At 34.2% G+C, this 22,553-nt stretch overlaps 1 protein-coding gene across 7 annotated transcripts in view; it reads right to left on the bottom strand.

The window, feature by feature from the left end:
- EHBP1 (EH domain binding protein 1) overlaps positions 1 to 22,553 on the bottom strand; it is a 602,469-nt gene that overhangs the window by 203,298 nt on the left and 376,618 nt on the right. For all 7 annotated transcript variants that reach the window (XM_036263545.1, XM_036263548.1, XM_036263550.1 and 4 more), the window contains 2 exons: positions 14,676 to 14,857; positions 11,666 to 11,805 (listed from right to left, as the gene is read on the bottom strand). In XM_036263545.1, coding sequence (XP_036119438.1) covers positions 11,666 to 11,805; positions 14,676 to 14,857 — 322 coding nt within the window. The remainder of the gene's footprint in view (positions 1 to 11,665; positions 11,806 to 14,675; positions 14,858 to 22,553) is intronic.

The following is a 22,553-nucleotide window of genomic DNA, read 5'->3' as shown; positions in this document are numbered from 1 at the left end:
CTGCTAATTAAAAATTAAGAACATCTGATGGCTAATTTGTCACAAGGTATGGGGAAAGGAATCAAGGATAAGTGCCAGGCTTCTGTCTTGGGTGACTATGTGGATAGTGGTTTCTAGATGGCAATGGGGGGTATTTGGTTTGGGCACACCAACCTGTGAAACTTCTCATGGAAATAATTTAATTGGCAGTTTCATATGTGGGTGTAATTTTGTTATGTATTTCTCCTTTTAAAAAGGTATTTTTTTGTTTCTTACAAATTTCTTACAAAGCTTTTTACATTTATAAAATGTAAAAGAAAATTAAAAGAAGATTTACAACAAAAATTTATTCCCAGACTTTTTTTTAAGTGGGAAGCTTTTCTAATAATATACTACTCTGACAATAAATAAATAAATAAATAAATAAATAAATAAATAAAATTTCCTGGACCAATACAGTTATATAACACTTTATTACTTATTAAAGCTGTTTCACCAAAAATTTACATGTTTGGAAAATGTTAATAATGCTGTTATAGCACAAACAGGCTTCTCAAATTGAGCAATAAATCCACAGTGACCACATTTAGTCATCCTAACAGTGTGTTAATCCAAACTTGCTTCAACACTGGTGAGAATGAGAAGGAAAACTAAATTAGGGACAGGCAACAGAAGCAACGGGCCAAGTAATTTGAGACTCTTCTTTACTGTTAGGAAGGCAAAAGAAGATAGAAACTGACCACCAGAAATTATCACACTGAATAAAAAAGAGGGAATGGGGGCAGTGGCACAAAGAGTGGGTGGTTTTTTTTTCCTTTTAGGAAGTCTGTAGTTGAGTTAAGAGACAAAAATAAATAAATTGCCTGAAACTGTAAGACACCTGCAAATCCTGCAGGATCCTCATTCTTCTCTTCAAAGTACAACAAAATTCAATACAGATATATCTCATTTTAAGACAGTAACATTTCTGCCGGGCCAGTGTGGCTCAATGGATTAAGCATTGTCCCATGGACTGAGAGGTCTGGTTCGATTCCCAGTTAGGCTACATGCCCAAGTTGTGGGCCCAACCCCCAGTAGGGGGCATGTAGGAGGCAGCCGATGGATGTCGCTCTCTCTCTCAGATCAATATTTTTATCCCTCTCTTCCTTCCTCTCTCTAAAGTATCGATAAAAATATTTTTTTAAAAAAAGACAATACCATTTCAACTTCCTGACAGAAATCAAGATCCAAAAGATGTTACTTTTCTTACAGGTTTGAGCCCATAAATATATTTTTTAAAAGTTGTTATTGATTTTAGAGAGAGAGGAAGGGAGAGAGGGAGAGAGAAACATTAATGATCTGTTCTCTCCCACTCCTATACTGACCAGGAATCAAACCAGCGACCTTCTGGTGCACAGGGCGATACTCAATCAACTGAGCAGACTGGCCAAGGCATAAATATTTGATTTATGGATACAACTAATGGGTTTAATAATGTAATTTTCAATCTCATAGTGGACTGTAATGGAGAAGGGAGGGGCTTTAGGCAGAAGAGTCATCCAGTGTGTCTCCCTGGATCTTCAATCCCTCCCTCTGAATTAATTAATAAGCTCAACAGTATATTAATATGATTAAGTTGCTCTCAAATTTTAACGAAGTCTCTCTCTCAACTATTAGCCCCTCCTAGCTTGATCAGTCTGTCTTAATCTTTATACTATATTAAAAATTTAGAAATCTATAATCTCTTACCTACCATTTATTATTCTTCAACTCACCGCAATCTGCTTTTATCCCCATCTTTAATCTTTATCCATCTACCTTACTGAAACTGCTCTCCCTTAAATAATCACTGTATATTCTAATTGGGAAATATACCAGACACATTTAGCTCTTAACCATACTTGACTTCTGCATGAATAAACATAACTAACAATTCCCTTCTTGAAATGTTTCTGCCCCTTCCAGGACACTAGTATATCCTGGTTCTCCTATTTCTTTCATAGTTTTGTCTTGGTCTCCTTTAATGATAACTATTCTTCCCTCTGACTCTCAAATATTATTATTCCTTAGGACCCCATCATTGGTCCCTTCTCACCCCTCTCCCCCTGAAATCTGCTCTTCCTTGAAGAAGTCATCTATTCTCATGGCTTAAACCAACACATAAATGCAAACAATTCTCAGATATGTGTAGTGAATACTAGGCTTGAATTTCCAAATGTCTAGTGGGAATTTCCAGCCTAATGACCTTAAACATTCCCCTCACATACTTAACATAAAAAAAAAAAGGAATTAAATAGCTGTGCATCTATGTCATGTTCACCTTTTATCTTTAACACCTAGTAGCAGTTTTGTAGCATAGCTAGTACTTCAGGTTTGTTGTTAATGAATAAATACAAGTCATAATACTTGGCATTACATTTATAAAGGTATATACCTTATTTTTAAATGACAGAAATAGTATTTTTATCTATATGTCTATCTATTTCTATGTATCTGTGCACACATGTATATATCTATGCTTTATTTATCTCTAGAAATGTTAAGCTACCCCACAATTTGGTGGCTTCAAACAACAAATTATCTCTTACAGTTTTGTATTGACTGTATTCAATGGGTTGTTCACTGCACTAAGATGGTAGATGGGAAGTTAGAACTGGGCTGGACATCCAAAATTGCTTCTTCACTTGCATGTTTGGTAAGAAGACTGGAACAACTGGTTAGTTTGGGGTTCCTCTCAGCACAGAATCTCAGGTAGTTAAGATTTTCTTACATGGCAGCTAGCAGGCTTTCCCCAGACCATGCACTATAAGGGACCCAGGTAGAAACTACAAGGCATTCTATGACTTAATTTTAGAAGTTAAAAAGTTGCTTCCATTGCATTCTATTGGTTAAAAGTGATTTACAGGGCCAGCCCAGATGAAAGGATGGGGACTATCAAAGAGCAAGAATATTGAGAGGCATGGTTCATTGGAGGACAATCTTTGGAGACTAGCTACCAAGCTTTGCATCAGTATATCAGAAAGTTGAAATCATTCCTTTTCTTATTTTTAAAATATGGTTTTATTGATTTTTTAGAGAGAGAGGAAGGGAGAGAGAGATAGAAACATCAATGTCCAAGAGAAACATCAATTAGCTGCCTCCTCCAAGCCTCACAGCTGGGATAGAGCCCACAGCCCAGGCATGTGCCCTGACCAGAAATCGAACTGGGACCTTTCAGTCCATGGGAAGATGCTCAATCCACTGGGCCACACTGGTTGGGTTCATTCCTTTTCTTAATAAGCTAACATATTAACTGTAACTTTAATATTACCCTCCAGTATTTTACTACATACATATGGTGAAACACACAGGTCTTAAATTGCATGAATTTTGACAAATATATACACCCATGTAATGTGATGCAGAACACTGCATCACCCCAAGTTCTCTCATGCCTCTTTTTAGTCAATCCCCAATAAGCTATCACCATTCTAATGTTTTTCACATAGGATTAGCTCTGCCTCTTCCAGAACATCACATAATGGAATCACACAGTATATGCTCTTTTATGTAAGTCCTCTTTCATCAGCATAATGGTTTTGAGATATATTCATATCGCTGAACATATCAATAGTTCATTTGTATTGCTGAATAGTATTCCATTCATGAATATACTACATTTTAGCCATTCTCTTGTTGATGCTGGTTCCAATTCGGGACTATTATAAATTAAAATGTTATGACCATTTTTACAAGTCTTTTTATGAGCATAGGTTTTCATTTCTTTTTGGATAAATGTCAAGAAATACAAATGCTGGCTCAGAGGGTAGGAAAATATTTAGTGTTATAAGAAATTCCCAAGTGATACACTCCACTAACAATGGATAAAAGTTCCAGTTGGGCCCTGGCCAGTTTGGCTCAGCGGTTAGAGCATCGGCCTGCGGTCCAGAGAGACCTGGGTTCAGTTCCTGCTAAGGGCACATACCTCGGTTGCAGTTTGTCCCTGGCCCTGGCTGGTCGTGCGGGTGGCAGCCACTCGATGTGTCCCTTTCACATTGATGTTTCTCTTTCTCTCTCTTCTCTCTCTCTCTCTCTCTCTCTCTCTCTCTCTCCCCCTCTCTCCCTCCCACTCTATCTGAACAAAAAATGGAAAAATGTCCTCAGGTGAGGATTAAAAAAAAAAAAAAAGTTCCAGTTGGTTCACGTCCTTGTCAACATTTAGTATTGCCAGTATTAAATTTTATCCACTCTAGTAAGTGTGGAATCATATCTCACTGTGATTTTAATTTGGTTTTCCCTGATAAGAAGTGATATTGAGAACATTTTTATGTGCTTATTGGCCAGTGATATATCTCTCTTTGTGAATCACATGTTCAAATCCTTGCCCATTAAAAAAGTGGGCTATCTTTTTATTGCTGTCATAGGAAATTCAGAAAATCCTATTCTGCATACAAGATATACATCAAATATATACTTTGTGAATTTCTCTTCTAGTCTGTGATATACCCATACATTTTCTTAGTGGTTTATTTTGATAAGTATATGTTTTTAATTTTGATAAAGTCTAATTTATCAACTTCTTTCATGGTTATTACTTCCTGTATCTTGTATAATGTAAGAACCCTTTGTCTACTCTCAAGTCACAAACATACTGTCTTTTTCATTTTTTCAGAAGCTTTATAGTTTTAGCTTTTATATTTCAGTCTATAACCTACCTTGAATTAATATCTGTGCATGCTGAGAGATAGGAATTGAGGCTAATTTTTTCCATAAGGACATCTGGATGTTTCAGCATCACTTGTTGAAAAGACTTCCTTCACTTCACTGAATTATACTGCACTTTTGTTGAAAATTAATTGACCATATAAGTCTTGGTTTTTCAGGACTCTCTGTTTTGTTCCATTAATCTGTTTGTCATATGCCAATACCACACTATCTTGATTATTACAGCTTTAAGTAAATCTTGATATAAGGTAGAGTTAGAGTAACAATTCTGTTCTTCAAGATTGTTTTGGTTATTCAGGTCCTTTGCATTTCCAAACGTATTTTAGAATAAACTTTCCAATTTCTACTTTTTAAAAACGTAGGATTATGAATGGCACTGAGTTGAATTAAAGATGGATATGGGTAGAAGCAACATCTTAACAATATTGAGTCTTCTAATATACAAAGAATCTCTCTCCATTTACTAAGGTATTCTTTAGTTACCTTCAGTAATGTATTATTGTTTTCAATATAAAGGTTTTTTAACATCTTATGTTGAATTTATTTCTAAGCAGGCTATGTTATATTTAGCCTCTATTATAAATGAAGTTGTTCTGTTAATTTCATTTTCCAAATGTTAGTTGTTCATATATAAAAACACAAATTTTCCTACATTGATCTTGTGTGCTGTGCCCTACTAAGATCTCCAGAATAATGCTGAATATAAGCAGTGAGAGCAAATATTCTTGCCTTGTTCCCAATCTTAGGAGGAAAGTGTTCAGGTTTCACCATTAAGTATGACATTAGCTGTAGCTTTCCATAGATGCTTTTATCAAAATAAAGAAATACTTGTATAATAAAACTTTGCTAAGAAACTTGGTATTGAATTTTGTCAAATGTTCATTTGAGATAATTGTATGGTTTTACTCCTTTATTCTATTAATATGGTTAAACCAACCTTGCATTCTTAATACAAATCCTCAGTAAATGCATATTGGTACTTAAAATATTAATTGTTTCCTTTTTCTTACCCTAAATAAATATTGGAGAGTTTCTAACTTTGCCAGATCTCCCACTTCCATTCCGGCTCTGTGAGATGGGCTCTTGGTATCTGCAATTCAAAATTCCCCATCCCATTCACTGGTGCTGCATTTCTATAGAATGCATCTATACATGTAGTATCAATAAAAGATTCCTGACTAGGTGGGGACTGGGAGTGTGTGTGGGGGTCAATTGCAGGAAAAAAGAGGGGAACATCTATCTGTGATACTTTCAACAATAAAGATTAAAAAGAAAAGGTTCCTGACTAAGAGCTAGTCCCAACTGTTCCCAGTTAGCAATGAATCGTCTCACACAGAAAAAGGTAGAGACTTTTGATTAATCCAAGCATAGACACCATGAATTTACTTTTTATCTTCTAAAAAAGAGTATAATTTCAGAAGATATATTATGTTAATTACTATTGCCTTATAGCAATATTCCATAAGAAATCTCTGACTACATGAATAGCCTCTAGGTGTCAATCTAAGATATACACAACAGAATTGTAACAATCTATTCCTGCAAGAAGTTTGCGACTTAGTTTGATAATAATATACCCATATAAATTTATTAATATAATGTAATTGTATTTTATGTATTTATATTATAATATAAAGATGTAATATAGGCAGATATAAAATAATGATTCCTTCCTTTAAACTATGTGTCAACAATTTCAAAGCTGAAAGGATGAGTGACTGTAAGCTGTGCTTAAGTTATTGCCATGTTAGCTGGTAAATAAAAATACCCACCATACTTTATTTGTACCATGTTTTTATAAATATTCATTTATAAAACATTCATTTTGTTTACTCTTCAACTATTATTTTAATATTACTGCTGTTAAATGTTAAAATATTTTTTATTATCTTAAAACTACTTTACTCAAACATTTTTAGAGGAATAGTGCTGGTGCTTAAAAATATTCCTGAAAGTTAGTAACTTTGAAATGGAATTTACATGTGCTAAAAAAATGCGACTAAGGAAGCCAAGCAACTGCCATAACATGCTGTGCTATTAATTTAAGTGACTGTACTCTGTAAATATAATAAAAATGCTGAGGGAAAAAATACAACATCAAAGCAAAACTATGTTAAAATAATTGTGAATTTATTGACTTAGAACATGCATCTAATCACTCTTGGTCCCCACCCACCTTTGCTCCTTCAATACACATATTTTACATTCATTACTTTTGGAAAACTAATCTTGAATTATTTAAGGTTCTAATTATGTGTATACTCCAGACTCTATTCCTTCCATAAAATGGGACTACACCACCCTGTGTAAGGTAGTACATGATTAAAGGTCAAAATGAAAGCAATGAGATAATAAGCCAGAGTGATCAATATGGGCTACAATAAGAGAAGGAAGCCCAACTGATTCATTTATGGCCTTTCAGTCAACATATATTAAATTATCAATATGTTTTATGCCCTGGCTGGTTTTCTCAGTGGTTAGAGCATTGGCCCATGGACCAGAGAGTCCCAGGTTTGGTTCCTGCTAAGGGCACATGCCTCAGTTGCAGTTTGTCCCTGGACCCGGTTGGGGTTGTATGAGTGGCAGCCACTCGATGTGTCTCTCTCACATTGATATTTGTCTCCCTCTTTCTCCCTCTCTCCCTCCCACTCTATCTGAAGATAAAAATGCAAAAAAAAAAAAAAATTATCAATATGTTCTAGACAATGTGCCAGAAGCTAGAGATGGAAAAATTATTAGAATGTACTATTTCATAAAATAGGGGAAAGAAATATATAAATAATAGTAGCATGGCAAAGAAATTCTGGATCATCACAAGTTGCATTAAACTAATTTCATCAATTAGGATTGGAGAATTTTAGACTATCTAAAAGAAAGACACTCCTTTGGCAGAAATTTTAGAAAACAAGGTATATTTGTATGTTTAAGCAATTACAATTGCTATGGTATGAATGTCTGTATCCCCCCCACCAAATTCATATGTTGAAATCCTAATTCCCAATAGTATTGGGAGATGGGGCCTTTGGGAGGTGATTAGGTCATGAGGGTGGAGCCCTCATGAATAAGATTAATGCCCTTACAGAAAAGTCCCCCCCAAAAACCCTTCCCCATTCCACCATATAAGGAATACACTAAGGAATCTGTGACCCAGAAGAGGGGCCTCATATGATCATGCCAGCATCCTGATCTCAGACTGCCAGCCTCCAGAACTGTGAGAAATACATTTCTGGTGATTATAAGCTATCCAGTCTATTGTATTTTGTTATAGCAGGCCAAATGAACTAAGACACTGAACTGTAAGATCTAATTATCATTAAATGCCTTCATTAAATTAGTAATGCCCTTTCTTTTCTTTTCAATACAGGCACAGAACTTGTGACATATTGTTATCACTTTTTTTCCCATTACTATAATTAAAACCATACAATATAGCTAAAAACAGCTATGTAAATGTGTGGTTTTTTATTACTATTTATGGTACTGGTGCCTAACTGTGATTTAGTGGTTTGTTTTTTTCTTGATTGATTTTAGAAAGAGAGGAAGAGAGAGGGAGACAGAGATAGAAACATCGATGAGGGAGAACATCAAGTGGACGCCTCCTGCATGTCCCCCACTGGGGATTGGGTCCACAACCTGGGCATGTGCCCTGACTGGGAATCAAACTGGCAACCTCTTGGTGCACGGGTCGACATTCAACCAATGAACTACACCAGCTGGGCTGAGGTTTAGTTTTAACTCAAAGCCATCTACAAAAACAAAATGTATCCTCTAATAAAAATATCAAATAATATCCCACTAAAATTATAAAAACTCATGCTGTGGAAAAAAAAATGCCTGCATTTATAAATGGTACAGTATTAGCATAAAGGATGAAGTGGTCAAACTGAAGAGGGAGTGGGCATGAAAGGTTTCTCAGACTATGTGGCAACAGAATTAAAATTTGAAGGACAGGTAGAAAGGTCAATGGTGGTGGTAGAGGAAGAACACCAACTTGAAGTACTCCAGCTAGCCAAATAAAACAAAGAACTCAAAGACAGGAAAGACATGGCCTTTTAAAATGAACTGTACAGCCTGGCCAGTGTGGGCCAGTGGTTGAGCATCGACCCATGCACCAAGAGGTCACTGGTTCAATTCCTGGTCAGGGCACATGCCTGGGTTGTGGGCCAAATCACAGTGGGGGCATGCAGAAGGCGGCCAATCGATATTCTCTCTCATCGATGTTTCTATCTCTCTCTCCCTCTCCCTCTCTTCCTCTCTCTCTCTAAAGTCAATAAAAAAAAAATTTTAATAAACAAATAAAAAGAACTGTACAACTGTTGCTGACATCATTTAAACGTAGTGCCAATGTCAGCATTTGTATTTGGGGGGAAAAACAAAATGTTACTGAAATAAAAATAATAGGCAGAAGGGGTTAGAGGTAGGGGTTCAAATAAAGAAAAGAGGGAATCATATCAAATCTCTCATGAGGTGAGTCAACACACTGTTTTATTTTATTTTTATTTAGTTAGTTAGTTTTTTGTTAATCCTCATCCAAGGATATTTTTCCATTGGTTTTTAGATAGAGTGAAAGGGAGGAAGGGAGGGAGAGAGAAACATGGCTGTGAAAGAGACACATTGATTGGTTGCCTCCTACATGATCCCAACCCGGGCTGGGGATCGAACCTGCAACTCAGGTACGTGTCCTTGACCAGGAATCAAAGCCACAACAACACTTCGGTCCTTGGGCCGACACTGTAACTGCTGAGCCAAACTGGCCAGGGCTTATGTTTTATTTTTAATGTTAGCAGAGAAATATAGGTTCATTCATTTATCCATCTAACTTATTATAGAGGATAGTGTTCTAAAATGAAAATAGGATGTTTAATTTCTAAGTTACCCCTTTAAAAACTGCTTAAATAAAGAAAATTTGAAAATGGCATAATGTAATAGGTGAGTGGGAAAAAAAAAATTTTAAATCTCCCCCAAGTATACATAAAATAGTGTAAGCAAAATTAAGTATGTCAGTTATCAAGAAATATAACTAGCCCTGCCCAGGTGGCTCAGTTGGTTGGAGTGTTGTCCTGTATAGCAAAATGTTGTGGGCTGATTCCTGATCAGGGTACATACCTGGGTTTTGGGTTCAATCTCCAGGTGGGGCACATATGGTAAGCAACTGATTTATGTTTCATGTCTCTCTCTCTCTTCTCCCTTCCTTCCTCTCTCTCTCAACTCAATAAACATATCCTCAAGTGAAGATAAAAAGAAATATAACTATCAAAGGGTTCAAATACTAATGTTAGATCAACCAAATACTATTTATAAGAGAATGCTTAATATAGTTAGGTTAAAAATAAAGTAAAAAACTCACCAAGAAATACAAACATAAAGAAAGTATGGGTTACAAATATCAACATCAGGCACAATTTCAAGGCAAGAGGCATGAATAGGGTAAATTGATCAAATTACAATCCATAGTGAAGCTATAAAAGAATACATTTTTATTGCCCTGGACAGTTTTTCTCAGCGGTTAGAGCATCGGCCTGTGGTCCAGAGAGACCTGGGTTTGGTTCCCGCTAAGGGCGTGTACCTCGGGTGCAGTCTGTCCCCGGCCCTGGTTGGGTCATGTGGGTGGCAACCACTTGATGTGTCCCTTTCATGTCGATGTTTCTCTCTCTCTCTTCTTCTCTCTCCCTCCCACTCTATCTGAACAAAAAAATGGAAAAATGTCCTTGGGTGAGGATTAAAAAAAAAGAATACATTTTTATAAACTAAATTAACATTGAAGTTGTCTGTCTTTCATAGATAAACAAAAGGAATAATAATATAAGTAACTAAATAATATAAATTAAAATTTAGTCTAATAGCTAGATGCTGAATCCAACAAACAGAATATACATGTAAAAAAATACATATGGAAAATTTAGAAAAACAGATCATATATCTAGACTACAAAGAAACAAACCTCATATTTTTTTAAACTGAAATTTGACAGTCCAGAATCTTATATGAATGCTATTAAATCAGAAATAAACTAAAAATAAATAAACAAAGCCCACAATAAAACATACTCTCCTAAATACCTGTGAGCTAAATAAGAAATCAAAACAGTAAACATAAATTAGGAAAATAATAATGTATAAAATTTGCACAGGAAAAAACATCTATCTTTCTATATAAGTTTGATCAATTCCTTATAACAGATTTCCAGAAGTAGTGTAGAAGTGAAAGTCACTAAAACTGAGTAAGTCAAGGAACCTTCTGGCTCAGGAGTAAAATGGGTCATTCATGTAATCAATGAAAATCCCCCATATAATAGTAAGTGTTGAGCAGAGCAAAGAGATGGATGACAAAGTACCCAATGAATTTGGAGAAATCACTAAGAAGTGAATAAATGATAGAAGTCAAGGAATATCAATCCAGAAATTTAGAGGGATTAATTGGCTGAAAGAAGTATATATATATATTGAGCACTTTATTTTCACTCCAATTATAAAAGTATAACATAAATTCCTTAAGTGTGATAGCCAGATTATCAATAAGTATTTATTTATTGACCAATTAATACAAAGAGGTTCTAATCACTTAACATTTTAGTCATTTGATCAAACCAACTATAATGAATAATTACATGGAAGCTTCTAGATATAAGATAAAATGTCCATGCGTAGGCGAAGGTGGCTAATGCATCTTCTCATTTCTTTACTTAGAGTATTCATTCATACATTGACAAAATAAGTATGAACATATTTAGGCCACTTCATACTACAATTAGTAGTTGTAATAAGTTTTATGCATTTTTGACTAAACTTGGACTTGATCTTGAACTGCTGAAACCTGTTATTACCATTTGCAGCATGCAAAGTTTGCAGAGAGCTAAATGGTTTATTGTATTTATTATAAAGGCTTAAGAAAGAAAAAATACCTTGTTAGTGAAATTGTTTTTTTCCTGGGAAGTAAGAATGAGTTTTTCCACTTTATCAAAATACAAACAAAAACCTTTTAGCTTAATGCTCATAAAACCAACCTGTAATTTTTGCTGCCTTTTCTTCTTGGTTTACTCGGTTCTCATCATCATCTTCATTATCTTCTTCAAAGTCATCTAAATTCCCAATGTCAGCCTGCTTCATACTCATCAAACTAGCCAAACTTTGCATGTCTTCATCCCTATATCAATGATTTATAATAAAATACACAGTTCATTAAATGATATTGCTTGAAAAAAAACTGTTTCTTAAGAAAATATTAATATATTCCTTTTCTGTACATTTATAAGTCATCTTAAACAGTTGTAAAATACTATTGAAAACCCTGAATACTCATTTATTAATTTTTAAACAACATGTTTAATTAGTTAAAAGCAAACAGGATTAAAAACTAACTGGTTAGGAGTTACTTTAACTCTGTGTTACTGTTACAGACATATGGAAGACTAAAATTTTCTTTATGGGATTAAAGTATGGTTTCCTAACCATGAAGCCTGGAAACAAAAACTTGTTTCATAAAACAGTGAGATAGTTGCCAAATCAGATGAGATCCAAACTTTGAAATATTTAAATTTTCATAAGGAATTAAAATAGAAATTCTTAATCTGAAGTCCATGAACCCTTTTGGTTTTGTGAATTGGAGGAAAAAGCACTAGTAAGGTCCTGTAAATTGTATTTTAATCTTGTTTAAAGGTGCATTTTTCTCAAAGGGGCTATAACTCCCTAAAAAAAAAAAAGAACTAATGTAATATAAAAAGCATCTTAAGATAAAGTCTAGCCTTTTTAAGAATTACAAGATGGAAAATGACATGGGTGATTATAAGTTAGATATCATATAGTTGGTAAAATGTAAAAATGTTTTTATATTGAAGTATTTAAAATATAAATTTATAAAGTTTACATTAGAATATGAACAAAAATGAAAAGAAAGAATTTACATTAAATACTCTAAACATCAAATAATTTAAGTTTTCCTAATCTGTCATTTTCACCTTAAATTGAAAACTACAGTGGATGAAACATATTTCTAACATGTTATATACAAACTAAATTTCAGTCACATATACTTTCTCAAAACTCAGAAAGCCAAATTAAAACAGTGTCTCATGTTCTTAGCACAATACAATAAAAAATATATATACTGTTTCTTTTGTAAAGTGGTGCTTGTTAATATTCACTCTTCTAAAATACATGACTTGGCACTCTAAACTGGTTTTTTAAATTATTTGCATCTTATCTCATATAGCTTAGAATTATAATCATTTCCCCCTTTTAAGATAAGTTAGTGACACAAAGTAAGCATGAACAAAAACAGTTGTTACATTGTATGAATGTCTTACAAATTGCTCACCTATCAATGGGGGATAATTTCAAGATACGACATTATTCTTAAAATGTTAATCTATTTAATTTTACCTCTTTAATTTCCTCATATTTTAACCCTGAACATTTTTCTTTGGGAAAGGTAAGGAGGCAAGGAATGAGGAGGAGAGAGGGAATTTAGGGTGTTTGAGAGAATTCTTCACTCAAACTGAGAGACACCTGGTTTGACTGAATTTCCTCTTACCCATATTCTTTTAAATGGTGTTTCTGCCCAGTGGAAAGGAGTCCACCTTCAAAGGATCTTCTTTAATTTTGTTTTCTCTCTTCTTCCTCTGTTTCCTTTCATTTTAAGCTTGGACTTCGGGTAAGAATTTTATTTTTAATTCCTCAATATTTAACTCTACTATTTAAGGTCGAAATGAAAGACTAATTGCTTCCATTCTGCACTGTCTGTCTGCTACACTAACTTAGAAGCAAACTTTTCAGAGAAGAGGCTTACTGTTATCTATCAAGTCATTTGCAGCTCTGCAGATGAGTGCCAAACATCTCATTTTGATGCAGAGTATTCAGTCTAATCAGTCAAGTAGATATGGCCAATTATAGTAACCACATTTCACTAGGTCAAATATATTCAGAAGTGTGATTCAGATTGGATTGCAATATTTATAGCTGCCTTCTTCCCTTCACCTTTTAAGTCTAGGCATAGAATTTACATTTCTCCTTTCCCTGAATTCTCCACTCCAAATAGGAACTAACCGTTTCACTACACCCAAAACATGCACTTACACGTGACTTAACTATATGCAAAACCAGGGTGGATGTTACTTTTTTTTTTAACCTGTTCTAGGTATGTTCACCTTGTTTTATCCAGTTACAATATTAAGTCTTTTAAGAGACTAGAACTGGGTATAGAAATTATCTTTGTGCAATGCCTATTCAGTGCTTTATTTATTTATTTATTTTTTATCCTTACCCGAGGACATTTTTCGATATTTTGTTCAGATAGAGTGGGAGGGAGAGAGACAGAGAGAGAGAGAAACATCGATGTGAAAGGGACACATTGAGTGGTCGCCACCCGCACGACCAACCAGGGCCGGGGACAAACTGCAACCGAGGTACGTGCCCTTAGGGGGAACCGAACCCGGGTCTCTCCAGACCGCAGGCCAACGCTCTAACTGCTGAGCCAAACCGGCCAGGGCCTATTCAGTGCTTTAGAAGTGATTTTTGAAAGGACTGTTATTATAACGAAGTGTGTCTAACTGTACCTTGATATAAAATTTTTGGAAGGCTGAGCCAAAGAACATGAATTGACAAATGTTCCTTCAATTCTTTTCATCACTCTTATCCTAAACTTTTCCTTTTGGATTCCTCTCACACCTCAGCTGAATTAAACAGCTCCAAAAATTGAACTGTCCGTATTTCAGAATACAACCACGTATACTGAAGACACTAAAATATAAAACAAACATGTATGATATCCTATAATATACAATTTAGCATTTGAAACTTGCTGTGATCACTTTTATATGATTGTTCATTCTCTAGAGTCAAAAGAGGCTATAAATAACAAGAGTTCATTTAATTCAGCCTCTGAAACAAAGAATGGTAAGAATGATTGGTATGTGGTAGGATGTTCTCAACTGCTACCAATCTACTGAGTCAAAAGCTATTTACCTACAGTGTTTTAAAACACACTCTGAAGCGGCTTTTTTGACAAAAGAAACTTACGTAGCTTTTCCTTCCCGGAGGAAAATGCAAGATAATGAAAACTGGAGAGTGGCAGATACAACTTTTTTAGACAATGGCTTAAATTTCAACTTGACATCAGTCTGAGTTGGCATAGGGCTTGCATACTGTTTCATGTTGATGCTGCTAGTAGCAAGAGCTTTCCTTCGACCAGAAGGGGACTCCTGGAAGATAAAAATAATTATGTAATTTGGAATTATTTACTTTATAGTCAAATATTTTTAAATACTATTTTAATAATATGGTTAAATAACAATTGAGACTTCCTTCTCCAATGAATTCCTATAACACAATGAAATAAAATCATGATGGGGTTATATCCAACTTTTATATATTTAAGGCAGATATAAAATTGGAGAGAGCTGGCCAGGCAGAAATAGGGGAAGACTTGAACAACCCTCAATAACTCAGGAAAGGAAAAGCAAGGAATGCAAATGAGAACAAAGTCTCTGGGATTCCTGTGAAAAGCACAGGGCTAGGTATCAAAGTTCTCAATAATTGTTTTCCTTCCTTTGATTATAGTTAATGTAACCTATTTACATTATAATTTAAATGTAATGATATTAGGTTAAATTAACCTAATTAAGCTTTCTGAATGCCTACAATTTTTTTATAAAACATCCCACTTTGGTGGCATTCTACCTCATTGTGCCTACAAATACTAGATTCTATCTATCCCGTACTATGAGCCTTATTTCTTCCTGGGGCCTTTTCTGATCACTCCAGTTTATAGTTCTCTCTCTTTCCTAAGATCATATATATCAAGGAAGAAATGGTTGGCTTCTCCGATCCTATGCCACGTGGCAGACACAACTAAGTAACCCCAGCAGATTTCAAAATTCTTCTCCACACAGCTATTGCCAATTCATCAGAAACAGAACACAAAATGAAACCTATTTGCTATCAAAGGTATTTAACATTCCATTAATATAATATCTTGTTTAAAAATTATTCTTTATAGAATAATAGCATAGGAGAACAATGATAACAGGACAGCAAAATAATGATTAAGTATGAAGAAGACAAGGTGTCAATTCTGGAGAAATGTTATAATGAATAAAACATAATAATCCCAGGCTATGTGTTCTAATGGCAAGGAAAAATTTTATTTATTTTATTTTTAAAAGTAAATTTATTGGGGTGGCACTAGTTAATAAGATCATATGAGAAACTTTACAATAAAATTTGTAAATAATGTAAATTAGAGGTCATATACCATCATTAATGGAAACCAGAAGTCATATACTAGCATTCCTTAGAGTTTATTGGTCTGAGAGTTCAGACCTAAAATAAAGCCTAATTTCCAAACTACATGACCTTGAGCCTCAGGAGACTAAACAAATCTATTCAAGCTCTACATTTGTATTCTATAAAATTACTCAATTTTCCAACCAAGACAGGAGAAACTACCATTGACATTTGAATTATTTAATAAATCTTTATTTGTCCTATGACTGACAAACTTGTCTAAAATTAGGATATACTAATTTAATCAAAACATTGAAACAGCCTTTTTTAAAAAAAATTGAATTTCTGCCAGCAGACCAAGTAAAAATGTAATGTAGCATCCCTAAAGAATACCTTGTTTTAAAACATGGTCTTATCTGTCAGATTATGCACAGCAATATTATACAGAACTATTAGTGCATGTAGATACCTTATGAATGAATTTCAAAAATGCATCAAGCACTTGAGAAGGATTTAAGCTCTCTCAGAAGACATACTTAAGAATATGCAAATACCCTCAACTGAATCAAGTTGAACAGATGTGACTAACCCAAACAATACAAGTGTTCTTTCCCTGGTTGCTACTGTCAATCAAAGAATAAGATTATGGTCCAGGGTTCTGACAATGTGCAAAATGAAAAAATATGATCAGGGAGTATCAACTGATTACACTGATATGAACAATAATCTCTTATTGTACCTTTCAAATAGCTAAGGACTTCTACATATAATAATATAGGACTTAAAGCCTGTCTTGAAACCATGACAAAGTGCCACATGTTTTCAGATTTTGTTAAACATCTGTTTCAGAAGTATGACATTGATCCTTTGATAGTAATTATCTAATTTTATAACCAAATAATAAAACTATAAAAATTAACATAACTTGTGCCCTGGCCTGTTTGGCTCAGCGGTTAGAGCATTGGCCCCACTAAGGGCACATACCTCGGTTGCAATTTGTCCCCGGCCCCAGTTGGGGTTGTGTAGGGGTAGCAACCACTGAATGTGTCTTTCTCACATTGATGTTTCTCTCTCTCTCTCTCTTCACCCTGCTCTCTTTCCCGCTCTGAAGATAAATGCAAAAATGTCCTCGGGTGAGGATAAAAAAAAAAATTAAAAAAATAAAAACATTAAAAAATAAATAAAATAAAGTAAAAATTAAGATAACTTGGAAATGCACATAATTTTGAAAGCCCAGTTTAAGGATGATTCCTGCAAAATCCAGAGTCTTCATGTTTCACATTCTCTTGATCTCATTTTTTATACAAAAATTATGTAGAAAAGGGTTTTCTGCTGGACTTAAAGAATTTTTAAATATTTGGTAAATTGGTGTCTCTGAAAAAACAAGAAGTACATTTACTAAATTCTAAACACAATTAGCTATGCTACTTAATTGAAAGCAATAACTTCTCAGCTACAACAAAACAACTCCTTATAAGGTATGGGCAGGTAGGCAGTATATAGCTCTTTTGAGTCTATACTATTCATTCCTAATATTAACACAGGATCTCACTAAAGTCTATGTCCTTGGAAAAGGGGATCTGGGTAATGTTTCTACTAATTCTTCACCTAGCTCAGATACTGTTTTCCTCCTTAAAATGAGCTATCTCATAGAAAGTATATTTTAAAAGAATATAAATGATAAAAACATGAGGATCTTTCACAGCTCTAACCCCAGCTCCATGAATCTTCACTTTTTATAACCAATGAAGCCAAATCTTGACCCTCGCAAGATTGGTATCATTGCTATCAACAGTTCTATAAAGAAAAATGAGTTAACTGATTGTATTGCTATATGAGCATATCTTTTTTGCATTTGTAGTCCTCTTTTTTTTTTCATCCTCACCCAAGGACATTTTTCCATTTTTTTGGTCAGATAGAGTGGGAGGGAGAGAGAGCAAGAAACATCGACGTGAAAGGGACACATCGAGAGGCTGCCACCCACACGACCAACCAGGGCCGGGGGCAAACTGCAACCCAGGTACACGCCCCTAGCGGGAACCGAACCCGGGTCTCTCTGGACCACAGGCCGACGCTCCAACTGCTGAGCCAAACCGGCCAGGGCTGTAGTCCTCTTTAAAGAAGTAAGGGTCAGCCAGGCAGAGGAAGTTTGGAGAGAATTACTGTTATTGATGCCAGAGTACTGATGATATTTCATATCGCATGCAGGTTAGACAAGAGGACAAAAGTAAGAGAAAAATAGTAAGAGAAACTTTTAGAGAAAGGAAGTTTGATGAAAAAAGTCAAAAAGAAGTGAGTGTTTACACATGTGTAGGACTAAGTTTCTGCCTCTGGCCCCATGTTAATAAATGTATTGGTCCCATTTTTATGTATGTTTATATGTGAATAGGGAAATATTTTGGGAATCCCTAAAGCAGTTCTTAAACTTTAGGGTTTATGTAAAAAATAAAATAAAACTAGGAGGTCTTGTTAAAAATTTACGGTCCTATCCCCCACTGTAGAGATCCTAAATTAATTAAACTAGAGATGGGCCCTGCGTTTTCTAAAATTGTTAAGTCCCTCCCCTACTACCATCCCACCCCTCCCCCTCACACACGAAAACCACTACTACCAGGTGATTCTGATCTAGTTAATCTAAAATCACACTTTTTAGGCTCTGACCATGTAGCTCAATTGGTTAGAGCGTCATCCCATATGCCAAGATTGTGCGTTCAATCCCTGGTCAGGGCACATACAAAAATCAACCAATGGCCCAGGAGGCATGGTTCAGTGGATTGAGCATCATCCCATGGACTGAGAGGTGGCGGTTTGGTTCCCTGTCACAGCACATGCCTGGGTTTTGGGCTTGATCCCCACTGGGGGGCATGCAGGAGCAGCCAATCAATGTTTCTCTCTCATGGATGTTTCTCTCTCTCTCTCCCTTCCTCTCTCTAGAAAACCAATAAAAACATATGTAAAAAACAAAACAAAACACAAGAATCAACCAATGAATGTATAAGTAAATAAAACAACAAATTTCTCTCTCTCTCTCAAAATCAATAAATTAAAAATAAAATAAATAAAATCACATTTTCAGAAATACTTCCCCCAAAGGAAGTTCTTACGTAACATTATTTTACTTAAGAAATCTCACTCTCATTTTTTTATAACTATTCTCATTGTTATAAAAAAATAATCAACCTCCCTGGCCAGTTTGTTCAGTGGTTAGAATGTCGGCCTGAGGTCCAGAGAGACCCGGGTTTGGTTCCTGCTAAGGGCACGTACCTTGGTTGCAGTTTGCCCCAGGCCCTGGTTGGGTCGTGCGGGTGGCAGCCACTCGATGTGTCTCTTTCATGTCAATGTTTCTCTCTCTCTCTCTCTCCCTCCCACTTTATCTGAACAAAAAATGGAAAAATGTCCTTGGGTAAGGATTTAAAAAAAAAAAAAAAAAAGAATCAACCTATTAACCTATATATTTCCATATTTGGAAATCCAGTCTATTTTATGTAACACCAGCACTTATTTATTGATTAATCTTTGGCATATTTCTTCATGTATCTGACTGAACCTCAGTTTCATACTCTCAGATTGGTGTTTTCAAATACTGGATGATACCAAGTGTTGATAGAAAAATAAAAATTCTCTTACACTGCAGGAGAGAATTTCAATTGATCAGCCATTTTGGAGGTCAATTTAACATTACCTTGTAATGTTGAACACATGCTTATCTTACAAATCAGCAATTCCCATCCTAGAAATATGTCCCAGAGAAATTCTTGAAACAACATATAAAAATACCTAGTATTTAACATATAGTAGGTGCTTAACAAATAGTATTTATTTTTAATATTTATGGGCCATTTAACCTGATTTGTTACACTAATATTACAAATAATTTATCCAGAATTACAAATCTTGAAATGAGACAAATAAATGAAGACCGAAATGCAGGATGTTTGCTTTAAAGCAATGTCTTTACTACATTAATACAGTAAAGTAGTTACTACAGTAATGTAGCAATGTACTTATTAAAATTTATGCATGGACATTCTCATCAGACCTAAAATAAATTCTCCACCTCAATATATTCTCACTGTTAATCAGGTAGTTATAATATAAGCAATAGGTGAATAAATGTTTCCTCTGTACAAAATAAAATAAAAAAGATTTTATAATAATAAGGAATTAACTAATTATAAAATGAATAAATACATTCTCTTAAGTCTCAGGACTTGTTTATAAAAGTTTTATACATTGTAGATTTAAAAAAAAAAAAAAAAAAAGCATGTAGCCAATCTGGCCACTTTTTTCCCCCTAAAAATAACAAAATTATATATAACATAATGATAGCAAGCAATGTAGTTAAATAGGTTATTCTTTTATTCATAGTATGAGAAGTTAGAGGGAACAAGTATCTCTTGTCCAAATTATTTAAGTTAGGGTCTTCTTACAGAATAGTTCATTGTATGATGTATCATTTACTATGGACCCCCTCCCAAGATAAATAAAATTAATATAATGTCTCTCCACTTATATGAGAAATGGGTACATTTACAGAGGTAGAAAGTAGAATAAAGGTTACCAAGCACTAAGGAGAGAGAAGATAGAGAGTTACTGTTTAATGGATAACGGGTTTCTGTCAGTGATGATGAAATTCCAAAAACAGATAGTGGTGAGTTATACAAAATTGTGAGTATACTTAATGCCACTAAACTGTACACTTAAAAATGTTTTAAAATGGTAAATTTCATATTATGTATATTTTACCACAATAAAAGTAAAAGAAGAATATATTGTCTAGTTCTGCATGTTTTATAACTTCATGAAATAAAAAGTTTTGTGACTTCTTATGTTCAATATCTAGGTTCTTGATATTCATCTATGCTGATGTGTTCAGATATAATTAGTTAAATTTCACTGCTTCTAGGTATATCCATTCTTCATTAAAAAATGTTATATTAGCATATGAGTTTATTAGTTATCCTTGTCTTTGTTTATTTGAGACTTTATTTTTCTAGAGCAGTTGTTCCAGTATCATTTGTTGAAGAGATAATCTTTCACCTATTGTATTGCCTTTATTCTTTTGTCAAAGATAAGTTGACTATATTTATGGGGGTCTATTTCTGAACTCTATTCAATTTCAATGACATCTGTGTCTATTCTTTCATCAATACCACACTGTCTTGATTACTGTAGCTTTTTAGTGAATTTTGAAATCAGGAGGTATCAATCCTCCAACTTTGTTCCTTCTTCAGTATTGTGTTTTCTTGGTCTTTTGTCTCTTCTTTAGAATCAATTTGTCAATAGCCATAAAATAACTTGCTGGAATTTTTATTGAGATTGCACTGAATCTATAGATCAAGTTGGGATGAACTGACATCTTGACAATATTGAGTCTTCCCATTCATCAATGTGAAGTATCTCTTTATTTATCTCTTTGATTTTTGTTATCAAAGTTTTGTAGTATTTCTCATATAGATCATGTACATTTTGTTAGATTTATACCTAAAAGCTTTATTTTGGAGTGTGCTAATGTAAATGAAATTGTGTTTTTAATTTCAAATTCTACTTGTTCATTATTGTTATATAGGAAAGCAATTTACTTTTGTATATAAACCTAGTATCCTGTAAGTTTCCTAAAATTACTTATTAGTTCCAGAAGTTTACTTGTGAATCCTTTTGGATTTTCTACATAGATGATCATGTAGTCTGCCAACAAAGGCAGTTTTATATCTCCCTTCCCAATATGTATATATTTTTATTTCCTTTTCTTGTCTTATTGCATCAGCAAGGGCTTCCAGTACAATGTTGAAAAGGAGTGATGAAAATGAACATCTTTGTTTTGTACCTGATCTTAGTGAGAAAGTTTTGAGTTTCTCACCATTAAGTATGATGTTAGCTGTGGGGATTTTGTAAACGTTCTTTATCAAATTGAGGAAGTTTCCCTCTACTTCTAAGTACGCTGAGAGTTTTTATCATTAATTGGTGTTGGATTTTGTCCATTGATTTACCTGTATTTATTGATATAATCGTGTGATTTTTTTTTTAGTCTGTTGATGTGATGGATTATATTAATTGATTTTCAAATATTGAACCAGACTTGCATCCCTTGGATAAATCCCATCGTTTTATACTTTTTGGATTAAATTTGCTAATATTTTGTTGAAAAGTTTTGCATCTGTGCTTGTGAGAGGTAGTAGTCTATAGTTTTCTTGTAATGTCTTTGGTTTGATATAGGTTAATGCTGTCTTTGTAGAATGCAATAGGAGGTATACCTTCTGCTTCTATCTTCTTAAAGAGATTGTAGAGAATTGTTATAAATTCTTCCTTAAATGTTTGGTAGAATTTACCTGTGAACCCATTTGTCCTTGTTGCTTTCCGTATACTCTCTATATAAAACGCTTTAATTAAAAAAAGTCACTGTTTTGCATTTTTACAAATTTGATTAGTGTCTTTATGTCCCTCTAAAATCTCTTCAATATCCGGTTTAACAGACAACTGGACTGTCATATTCATTCTCAAATTCATATTGTTTTGGATGAAGAAAATCTAGCCTCATACATATATGCAGTAGAAAAAGATAGTAGTATTTTAATAATCTTTTCTGATAATTTTGGGTCTTCACTAAAGTCTACAAGAGGTAGTTTCTTAAAGGTTAAGTGTAATGTGGAATTTGAAATCATATTAGTAAAC

The sequence above is a fragment of the Molossus molossus genome, unplaced genomic scaffold, assembly GCF_014108415.1.
Source record: "Molossus molossus isolate mMolMol1 unplaced genomic scaffold, mMolMol1.p scaffold_m16_p_15, whole genome shotgun sequence".
NCBI lineage: Eukaryota > Metazoa > Chordata > Mammalia > Chiroptera > Molossidae > Molossus > Molossus molossus.
The sequence above is the reverse complement of the archived record's forward strand: the minus strand, read 5'-3'. Positions and strand labels throughout refer to the sequence as shown.